This window comes from Penaeus chinensis, chromosome 37 (assembly GCF_019202785.1).
Source record: "Penaeus chinensis breed Huanghai No. 1 chromosome 37, ASM1920278v2, whole genome shotgun sequence".
Taxonomy (NCBI): Eukaryota; Metazoa; Arthropoda; class Malacostraca; order Decapoda; family Penaeidae; genus Penaeus; species Penaeus chinensis.
The window spans coordinates 12,101,730-12,111,729 of NC_061855.1; the positions used below are offsets into that span (position 1 = coordinate 12,101,730).

Below are 10,000 nucleotides of genomic sequence, written 5' to 3' on the forward strand. Positions count from 1 at the left end.
AACAGGGCCCACCACACACAGCACTTTCAGTACTGGTATATAAGCTTGCTGTTAGGCCAATAATCCGTGTCAGAATTCCCCTAAGTCTCAGAATCTCCCATAGCGATTCTCAGTGCACTGGGTCAAACACCTTGAGGTCGATGTAGGCTGTAAGCAACCCACGACTGAACCCACGACGGTGTTCCGCAATTACTTGAAGCGCTAGGATACGATCTATTGTGGACTTGTCAGGAGTGAATCCAGATTACCCTGTCTCTAGTGTGTAATAATTTGTGGGAGAACTATCCTACTGTGCAAACACCAAATGTAATAATATGGGGATGTGTATCCCTCTTGGATTGTACTCAATGTAATGTTGTAGGAAGTGTTCCTGCTGAATGGTACTGCTGTTTGTTCTTGAGTTGTAGTTAAAGTTGTATACCACATGGTAGGTGGTATACAGAGGACAGGCAAGGCAGAACTGCCCAGGGAGGAGAGGCGTCCTGCCTGGCCGCATGACGAGTGGTCTGTGTGGACTACTAAGAAATTTCTGTGAACAAACTTTGTTTTGAAACATTTCATAATGGATAAACATGAGAATTTGAATGAAAATAAATTTTGATACATGGTGGTTTTGTAGTGAAGGAACATGGGTCCCTTATAAACAGCTGTATGTAAGAAGGGAGTTTTGTTGTTTACTAAACTAAAAAGCCTGATAAGGAGACAGAATTGCTGAGCATTCATATAACATATAGAAAGTTGAATATAGATAATGATAGTGATAGTGATTCAGAATAAGCATTTTTTAACAAATATTTTGAGTATAAACAAGACATAATTATACACAAAGACATCAGAATAACAAGCAGCATGGGAATTGTTTACGAGCAATAAGGGTTGAATTAGGGCACTTCATCATTGTCACAGCTGTAGACCTGTTGGAGTCTACAGGAGCTGAGGAGAGTGCAATTGCTGTGAGATAAGAAACACATGGCTTTTCTGGTATATGAGGTGAGAGAGATCGTGAGGACAGGTCACTATATGGTGCCCTAGTAGGTGGTTGCGGGTCTGTTTCAGAAGAATATGGGCCTGCTATACTGAACTATGTAATGCCACAGTAGTTGCTACAGTCCCAACGATCCCCTTTCCCCTTCCAGAGAGGGATGAGCACATCCCTCAACAGGTCAGGGGAAATGGTACCAGACTACCAGATGGCAGCCAAGACTGCATGCAACCCCCGTGCAATAGGTTCACCTCCAGGCTTTATCAGTTCAGCAGGGATATCACATATTCCTGGGGCTTTCCCACACTTCAACTTGGAAATCACCTGTGGACTCCTGTGCTACATCGCACCAAAGAACTCCCAGTATATTGCTATACTGCATCCAGCGATGTGGGTTGGAGCGCTGATACCAGTGCCCAGAAATCATTTTCTGCAAAGTCCCAGAGGAGGAGGCTGTTCTCACTGCAGGGATCAGCTTCCAACCCATGGGGGCCAACAGACATCTCGTAGCCAGCTAGATCACAGCCGGGTACTGCATTGAAGCTGCCCAGAATAATGCTAATGTCTGGCCTGGGGCAATTTTCTGCCACGGATGTGAGTTTGGCATAGAATGCCTCTTTCACATTGAGTTTGCAAACATTGGTAGGAGCTAATGTCTCGCCGGGGCAATTTTCTGCCACGGATGTGAGTTTGGCATAGAATGCCTCTTTCACATCAAGTTTAGCATAGAATTCCTCTTTCACATCGAGTTTGCAAATATTGGTAGGAGCTAATGTCTCGCCGGGGCAATTTTCTGCTACGGATGTGAGTTTGGTGTAGAACGCCTCTTTCACATCAAGTTTACCATAGAATGCCTCTTTCACATCAAGTTTGCAAACATTGGTAGGAGCTAATGTCTCGCCGGGGGCAATTTTCTGCCACAGATGTGAGTTTGGCGTAGAATGCCTCTTTCATATCAAGTTTGCAAGCATTGGTAGGAGTGTACACAGCAGTAAGAGACATGAAGCCAAAAGCATGCTTCAGTCTTAATGCCATAATACGCTCATCAACCAGTGTTACCTCAACTCTCTCTCTCTCTCTCTCTCTCTCTCTCTCTCTCTCTCTCTCTCTCTCTCTCTCTCTCTCTCTCTCTCTCTCTCTCTCTCTCTCTCTCTCTCTCTCTCTCTCTCTCTCTCTCTCTCTCTCTCTCTCTCTCTCTCTCTCTCTCTCTCTCTCTCTCTCTCTCTCTCTCTCTCTCTCTCTCTCTCTCTCTCTCTCTCTCTCTCTCTCTCTCTCTCTCTCTCTCTCTCTCTCTCTCTCTCTCTCTCTCTCTCTCTCTCTCTCTCTCTCTCTCTCTCTCTCTCTCTCTCTCTCTCTCTCTCTCTCTCTCTCTCTCTCTCTCTCTCTCTCTCTCTCTCTCTCTCTCTCTCTCTCTCTCTCTCTCTCTCTCTCTCTCTCTCTCTCTCTCTCTCTCTCTCTCTCTCTCTCTCTCTCTCTCTCTCTCTCTCTCTCTCTCTCTCTCTCTCTCTCTCTCTCTCTCTCTCTCTCTCTCTCTCTCTCTCTCTCTCTCTCTCTCTCTCTCTCTCTCTCTCTCTCTCTCTCTCTCTCTCTCTCTCTCTCTCTCTCTCTCTCTCTCTCTCTCTCTCTCTCTCTCTCTCTCTCTCTCTCTCTCTCTCTCTCTCTCTCTCTCTCTCTCTCTCTCTCTCTCTCTCTCTCTCTCTCTCTCTCTCTCTCTCTCTCTCTCTCTCTCTCTCTCTCTCTCTCTCTCTCTCTCTCTCTCTCTCTCTCTCTCTCTCTCTCTCTCTCTCTCTCTCTCTCTCTCTCTCTCTCTCTCTCTCTCTCTCTCTCTCTCTCTCTCTCTCTCTCTCTCTCTCTCTCTCTCTCTCTCTCTCTCTCTCTCTCTCTCTCTCTCTCTCTCTCTCTCTCTCTCTCTCTCTCTCTCTCTCTCTCTCTCTCTCTCTCTCTCTCTCTCTCTCTCTCTCTCTCTCTCTCTCTCTCTCTCTCTCTCTCTCTCTCTCTCTCTCTCTCTCTCTCTCTCTCTCTCTCTCTCTCTCTCTCTCTCTCTCTCTCTCTCTCTCTCTCTCTCTCTCTCTCTCTCTCTCTCTCTCTCTCTCTCTCTCTCTCTCTCTCTCTCTCTCTCTCTCTCTCTCTCTCTCTCTCTCTCTCTCTCTCTCTCTCTCTCTCTCTCTCTCTCTCTCTCTCTCTCTCTCTCTCTCTCTCTCTCTCTCTCTCTCTCTCTCTCTCTCTCTCTCTCTCTCTCTCTCTCTCTCTCTCTCTCTCTCTCTCTCTCTCTCTCTCTCTCTCTCTCTCTCTCTCTCTCTCTCTCTCTCTCTCTCTCTCTCTCTCTCTCTCTCTCTCTCTCTCTCTCTCTCTCTCTCTCTCTCTCTCTCTCTCTCTCTCTCTCTCTCTCTCTCTCTCTCTCTCTCTCTCTCTCTCTCTCTCTCTCTCTCTCTCTCTCTCTCTCTCTCTCTCTCTCTCTCTCTCTCTCTCTCTCTCTCTCTCTCTCTCTCTCTCTCTCTCTCTCTCTCTCTCTCTCTCTCTCTCTCTCTCTCTCTCTCTCTCTCTCTCTCTCTCTCTCTCTCTCTCTCTCTCTCTCTCTCTCTCTCTCTCTCTCTCTCTCTCTCTCTCTCTCTCTCTCTCTCTCTCTCTCTCTCTCTCTCTCTCTCTCTCTCTCTCTCTCTCTCTCTCTCTCTCTCTCTCTCTCTCTCTCTCTCTCTCTCTCTCTCTCTCTCTCTCTCTCTCTCTCTCTCTCTCTCTCTCTCTCTCTCTCTCTCTCTCTCTCTCTCTCTCTCTCTCTCTCTCTCTCTCTCTCTCTCTCTCTCTCTCTCTCTCTCTCTCTCTCTCTCTCTCTCTCTCTCTCTCTCTCTCTCTCTCTCTCTCTCTCTCTCTCTCTCTCTCTCTCTCTCTCTCTCTCTCTCTCTCTCTCTCTCTCTCTCTCTCTCTCTCTCTCTCTCTCTCTCTCTCTCTCTCTCTCTCTCTCTCTCTCTCTCTCTCTCTCTCTCTCTCTCTCTCTCTCTCTCTCTCTCTCTCTCTCTCTCTCTCTCTCTCTCTCTCTCTCTCTCTCTCTCTCTCTCTCTCTCTCTCTCTCTCTCTCTCTCTCTCTCTCTCTCTCTCTCTCTCTCTCTCTCTCTCTCTCTCTCTCTCTCTCTCTCTCTCTCTCTCTCTCTCTCTCTCTCTCTCTCTCTCTCTCTCTCTCTCTCTCTCTCTCTCTCTCTCTCTCTCTCTCTCTCTCTCTCTCTCTCTCTCTCTCTCTCTCTCTCTCTCTCTCTCTCTCTCTCTCTCTCTCTCTCTCTCTCTCTCTCTCTCTCTCTCTCTCTCTCTCTCTCTCTCTCTCTCTCTCTCTCTCTCTCTCTCTCTCTCTCTCTCTCTCTCTCTCTCTCTCTCTCTCTCTCTCTCTCTCTCTCTCTCTCTCTCTCTCTCTCTCTCTCTCTCTCTCTCTCTCTCTCTCTCTCTCTCTCTCTCTCTCTCTCTCTCTCTCTCTCTCTCTCTCTCTCTCTCTCTCTCTCTCTCTCTCTCTCTCTCTCTCTCTCTCTCTCTCTCTCTCTCTCTCTCTCTCTCTCTCTCTCTCTCTCTCTCTCTCTCTCTCTCTCTCTCTCTCTCTCTCTCTCTCTCTCTCTCTCTCTCTCTCTCTCTCTCTCTCTCTCTCTCTCTCTCTCTCTCTCTCTCTCTCTCTCTCTCTCTCTCTCTCTCTCTCTCTCTCTCTCTCTCTCTCTCTCTCTCTCTCTCTCTCTCTCTCTCTCTCTCTCTCTCTCTCTCTCTCTCTCTCTCTCTCTCTCTCTCTCTCTCTCTCTCTCTCTCTCTCTCTCTCTCTCTCTCTCTCTCTCTCTCTCTCTCTCTCTCTCTCTCTCTCTCTCTCTCTCTCTCTCTCTCTCTCTCTCTCTCTCTCTCTCTCTCTCTCTCTCTCTCTCTCTCTCTCTCTCTCTCTCTCTCTCTCTCTCTCTCTCTCTCTCTCTCTCTCTCTCTCTCTCTCTCTCTCTCTCTCTCTCTCTCTCTCTCTCTCTCTCTCTCTCTCTCTCTCTCTCTCTCTCTCTCTCTCTCTCTCTCTCTCTCTCTCTCTCTCTCTCTCTCTCTCTCTCTCTCTCTCTCTCTCTCTCTCTCTCTCTCTCTCTCTCTCTCTCTCTCTCTCTCTCTCTCTCTCTCTCTCTCTCTCTCTCTCTCTCTCTCTCTCTCTCTCTCTCTCTCTCTCTCTCTCTCTCTCTCTCTCTCTCTCTCTCTCTCTCTCTCTCTCTCTCTCTCTCTCTCTCTCTCTCTCTCTCTCTCTCTCTCTCTCTCTCTCTCTCTCTCTCTCTCTCTCTCTCTCTCTCTCTCTCTCTCTCTCTCTCTCTCTCTCTCTCTCTCTCTCTCTCTCTCTCTCTCTCTCTCTCTCTCTCTCTCTCTCTCTCTCTCTCTCTCTCTCTCTCTCTCTCTCTCTCTCTCTCTCTCTCTCTCTCTCTCTCTCTCTCTCTCTCTCTCTCTCTCTCTCTCTCTCTCTCTCTCTCTCTCTCTCTCTCTCTCTCTCTCTCTCTCTCTCTCTCTCTCTCTCTCTCTCTCTCTCTCTCTCTCTCTCTCTCTCTCTCTCTCTCTCTCTCTCTCTCTCTCTCTCTCTCTCTCTCTCTCTCTCTCTCTCTCTCTCTCTCTCTCTCTCTCTCTCTCTCTCTCTCTCTCTCTCTCTCTCTCTCTCTCTCTCTCTCTCTCTCTCTCTCTCTCTCTCTCTCTCTCTCTCTCTCTCTCTCTCTCTCTCTCTCTCTCTCTCTCTCTCTCTCTCTCTCTCTCTCTCTCTCTCTCTCTCTCTCTCTCTCTCTCTCTCTCTCTCTCTCTCTCTCTCTCTCTCTCTCTCTCTCTCTCTCTCTCTCTCTCTCTCTCTCTCTCTCTCTCTCTCTCTCTCTCTCTCTCTCTCTCTCTCTCTCTCTCTCTCTCTCTCTCTCTCTCTCTCTCTCTCTCTCTCTCTCTCTCTCTCTCTCTCTCTCTCTCTCTCTCTCTCTCTCTCTCTCTCTCTCTCTCTCTCTCTCTCTCTCTCTCTCTCTCTCTCTCTCTCTCTCTCTCTCTCTCTCTCTCTCTCTCTCTCTCTCTCTCTCTCTCTCTCTCTCTCTCTCTCTCTCTCTCTCTCTCTCTCTCTCTCTCTCTCTCTCTCTCTCTCTCTCTCTCTCTCTCTCTCTCTCTCTCTCTCTCTCTCTCTCTCTCTCTCTCTCTCTCTCTCTCTCTCTCTCTCTCTCTCTCTCTCTCTCTCTCTCTCTCTCTCTCTCTCTCTCTCTCTCTCTCTCTCTCTCTCTCTCTCTCTCTCTCTCTCTCTCTCTCTCTCTCTCTCTCTCTCTCTCTCTCTCTCTCTCTCTCTCTCTCTCTCTCTCTCTCTCTCTCTCTCTCTCTCTCTCTCTCTCTCTCTCTCTCTCTCTCTCTCTCTCTCTCTCTCTCTCTCTCTCTCTCTCTCTCTCTCTCTCTCTCTCTCTCTCTCTCTCTCTCTCTCTCTCTCTCTCTCTCTCTCTCTCTCTCTCTCTCTCTCTCTCTCTCTCTCTCTCTCTCTCTCTCTCTCTCTCTCTCTCTCTCTCTCTCTCTCTCTCTCTCTCTCTCTCTCTCTCTCTCTCTCTCTCTCTCTCTCTCTCTCTCTCTCTCTCTCTCTCTCTCTCTCTCTCTCTCTCTCTCTCTCTCTCTCTCTCTCTCTCTCTCTCTCTCTCTCTCTCTCTCTCTCTCTCTCTCTCTCTCTCTCTCTCTCTCTCTCTCTCTCTCTCTCTCTCTCTCTCTCTCTCTCTCTCTCTCTCTCTCTCTCTCTCTCTCTCTCTCTCTCTCTCTCTCTCTCTCTCTCTCTCTCTCTCTCTCTCTCTCTCTCTCTCTCTCTCTCTCTCTCTCTCTCTCTCTCTCTCTCTCTCTCTCTCTCTCTCTCTCTCTCTCTCTCTCTCTCTCTCTCTCTCTCTCTCTCTCTCTCTCTCTCTCTCTCTCTCTCTCTCTCTCTCTCTCTCTCTCTCTCTCTCTCTCTCTCTCTCTCTCTCTCTCTCTCTCTCTCTCTCTCTCTCTCTCTCTCTCTCTCTCTCTCTCTCTCTCTCTCTCTCTCTCTCTCTCTCTCTCTCTCTCTCTCTCTCTCTCTCTCTCTCTCTCTCTCTCTCTCTCTCTCTCTCTCTCTCTCTCTCTCTCTCTCTCTCTCTCTCTCTCTCTCTCTCTCTCTCTCTCTCTCTCTCTCTCTCTCTCTCTCTCTCTCTCTCTCTCTCTCTCTCTCTCTCTCTCTCTCTCTCTCTCTCTCTCTCTCTCTCTCTCTCTCTCTCTCTCTCTCTCTCTCTCTCTCTCTCTCTCTCTCTCTCTCTCTCTCTCTCTCTCTCTCTCTCTCTCTCTCTCTCTCTCTCTCTCTCTCTCTCTCTCTCTCTCTCTCTCTCTCTCTCTCTCTCTCTCTCTCTCTCTCTCTCTCTCTCTCTCTCTCTCTCTCTCTCTCTCTCTCTCTCTCTCTCTCTCTCTCTCTCTCTCTCTCTCTCTCTCTCTCTCTCTCTCTCTCTCTCTCTCTCTCTCTCTCTCTCTCTCTCTCTCTCTCTCTCTCTCTCTCTCTCTCTCTCTCTCTCTCTCTCTCTCTCTCTCTCTCTCTCTCTCTCTCTCTCTCTCTCTCTCTCTCTCTCTCTCTCTCTCTCTCTCTCTCTCTCTCTCTCTCTCTCTCTCTCTCTCTCTCTCTCTCTCTCTCTCTCTCTCTCTCTCTCTCTCTCTCTCTCTCTCTCTCTCTCTCTCTCTCTCTCTCTCTCTCTCTCTCTCTCTCTCTCTCTCTCTCTCTCTCTCTCTCTCTCTCTCTCTCTCTCTCTCTCTCTCTCTCTCTCTCTCTCTCTCTCTCTCTCTCTCTCTCTCTCTCTCTCTCTCTCTCTCTCTCTCTCTCTCTCTCTCTCTCTCTCTCTCTCTCTCTCTCTCTCTCTCTCTCTCTCTCTCTCTCTCTCTCTCTCTCTCTCTCTCTCTCTCTCTCTCTCTCTCTCTCTCTCTCTCTCTCTCTCTCTCTCTCTCTCTCTCTCTCTCTCTCTCTCTCTCTCTCTCTCTCTCTCTCTCTCTCTCTCTCTCTCTCTCTCTCTCTCTCTCTCTCTCTCTCTCTCTCTCTCTCTCTCTCTCTCTCTCTCTCTCTCTCTCTCTCTCTCTCTCTCTCTCTCTCTCTCTCTCTCTCTCTCTCTCTCTCTCTCTCTCTCTCTCTCTCTCTCTCTCTCTCTCTCTCTCTCTCTCTCTCTCTCTCTCTCTCTCTCTCTCTCTCTCTCTCTCTCTCTCTCTCTCTCTCTCTCTCTCTCTCTCTCTCTCTCTCTCTCTCTCTCTCTCTCTCTCTCTCTCTCTCTCTCTCTCTCTCTCTCTCTCTCTCTCTCTCTCTCTCTCTCTCTCTCTCTCTCTCTCTCTCTCTCTCTCTCTCTCTCTCTCTCTCTCTCTCTCTCTCTCTCTCTCTCTCTCTCTCTCTCTCTCTCTCTCTCTCTCTCTCTCTCTCTCTCTCTCTCTCTCTCTCTCTCTCTCTCTCTCTCTCTCTCTCTCTCTCTCTCTCTCTCTCTCTCTCTCTCTCTCTCTCTCTCTCTCTCTCTCTCTCTCTCTCTCTCTCTCTCTCTCTCTCTCTCTCTCTCTCTCTCTCTCTCTCTCTCTCTCTCTCTCTCTCTCTCTCTCTCTCTCTCTCTCTCTCTCTCTCTCTCTCTCTCTCTCTCTCTCTCTCTCTCTCTCTCTCTCTCTCTCTCTCTCTCTCTCTCTCTCTCTCTCTCTCTCTCTCTCTCTCTCTCTCTCTCTCTCTCTCTCTCTCTCTCTCTCTCTCTCTCTCTCTCTCTCTCTCTCTCTCTCTCTCTCTCTCTCTCTCTCTCTCTCTCTCTCTCTCTCTCTCTCTCTCTCTCTCTCTCTCTCTCTCTCTCTCTCTCTCTCTCTCTCTCTCTCTCTCTCTCTCTCTCTCTCTCTCTCTCTCTCTCTCTCTCTCTCTCTCTCTCTCTCTCTCTCTCTCTCTCTCTCTCTCTCTCTCTCTCTCTCTCTCTCTCTCTCTCTCTCTCTCTCTCTCTCTCTCTCTCTCTCTCTCTCTCTCTCTCTCTCTCTCTCTCTCTCTCTCTCTCTCTCTCTCTCTCTCTCTCTCTCTCTCTCTCTCTCTCTCTCTCTCTCTCTCTCTCTCTCTCTCTCTCTCTCTCTCTCTCTCTCTCTCTCTCTCTCTCTCTCTCTCTCTCTCTCTCTCTCTCTCTCTCTCTCTCTCTCTCTCTCTCTCTCTCTCTCTCTCTCTCTCTCTCTCTCTCTCTCTCTCTCTCTCTCTCTCTCTCTCTCTCTCTCTCTCTCTCTCTCTCTCTCTCTCTCTCTCTCTCTCTCTCTCTCTCTCTCTCTCTCTCTCTCTCTCTCTCTCTCTCTCTCTCTCTCTCTCTCTCTCTCTCTCTCTCTCTCTCTCTCTCTCTCTCTCTCTCTCTCTCTCTCTCTCTCTCTCTCTCTCTCTCTCTCTCTCTCTCTCTCTCTCTCTCTCTCTCTCTCTCTCTCTCTCTCTCTCTCTCTCTCTCTCTCTCTCTCTCTCTCTCTCTCTCTCTCTCTCTCTCTCTCTCTCTCTCTCTCTCTCTCTCTCTCTCTCTCTCTCTCTCTCTCTCTCTCTCTCTCTCTCTCTCTCTCTCTCTCTCTCTCTCTCTCTCTCTCTCTCTCTCTCTCTCTCTCTCTCTCTCTCTCTCTCTCTCTCTCTCTCTCTCTCTCTCTCTCTCTCTCTCTCTCTCTCTCTCTCTCTCTCTCTCTCTCTCTCTCTCTCTCTCTCTCTCTCTCTCTCTCTCTCTCTCTCTCTCTCTCTCTCTCTCTCTCTCTCTCTCTCTCTCTCTCTCTCTCTCTCTCTCTCTCTCTCTCTCTCTCTCTCTCTCTCTCTCTCTCTCTCTCTCTCTCTCTCTCTCTCTCTCTCTCTCTCTCTCTCTCTCTCTCTCTCTCTCTCTCTCTCTCTCTCTCTCTCTCTCTCTCTCTCTCTCTCTCTCTCTCTCTCTCTCTCTCTCTCTCTCTCTCTCTCTCTCTCTCTCTCTCTCTCTCTCTCTCTCTCTCTCTCTCTCTCTCTCTCTCTCTCTCTCTCTCTCTCTCTCTCTCTCTCTCTCTCTCTCTCTCTCTCTCTCTCTCTCTCTCTCTCTCTCTCTCTCTCTCTCT

General features: G+C 48.9%; 1 protein-coding gene across 1 annotated transcript in view; it reads left to right on the plus strand.

The window, feature by feature from the left end:
* LOC125045302 overlaps nt 1-10,000 on the plus strand; it is a 27,479-nt gene that overhangs the window by 10,748 nt on the left and 6,731 nt on the right. Inside the window, exons 5-8 of the mRNA XM_047642507.1 lie at nt 114-149; nt 260-388; nt 907-953; nt 1,338-1,511. Of these exons, the coding sequence (XP_047498463.1) occupies nt 114-149; nt 260-388; nt 907-953; nt 1,338-1,511 (386 nt within the window). The remainder of the gene's footprint in view (nt 1-113; nt 150-259; nt 389-906; nt 954-1,337; nt 1,512-10,000) is intronic.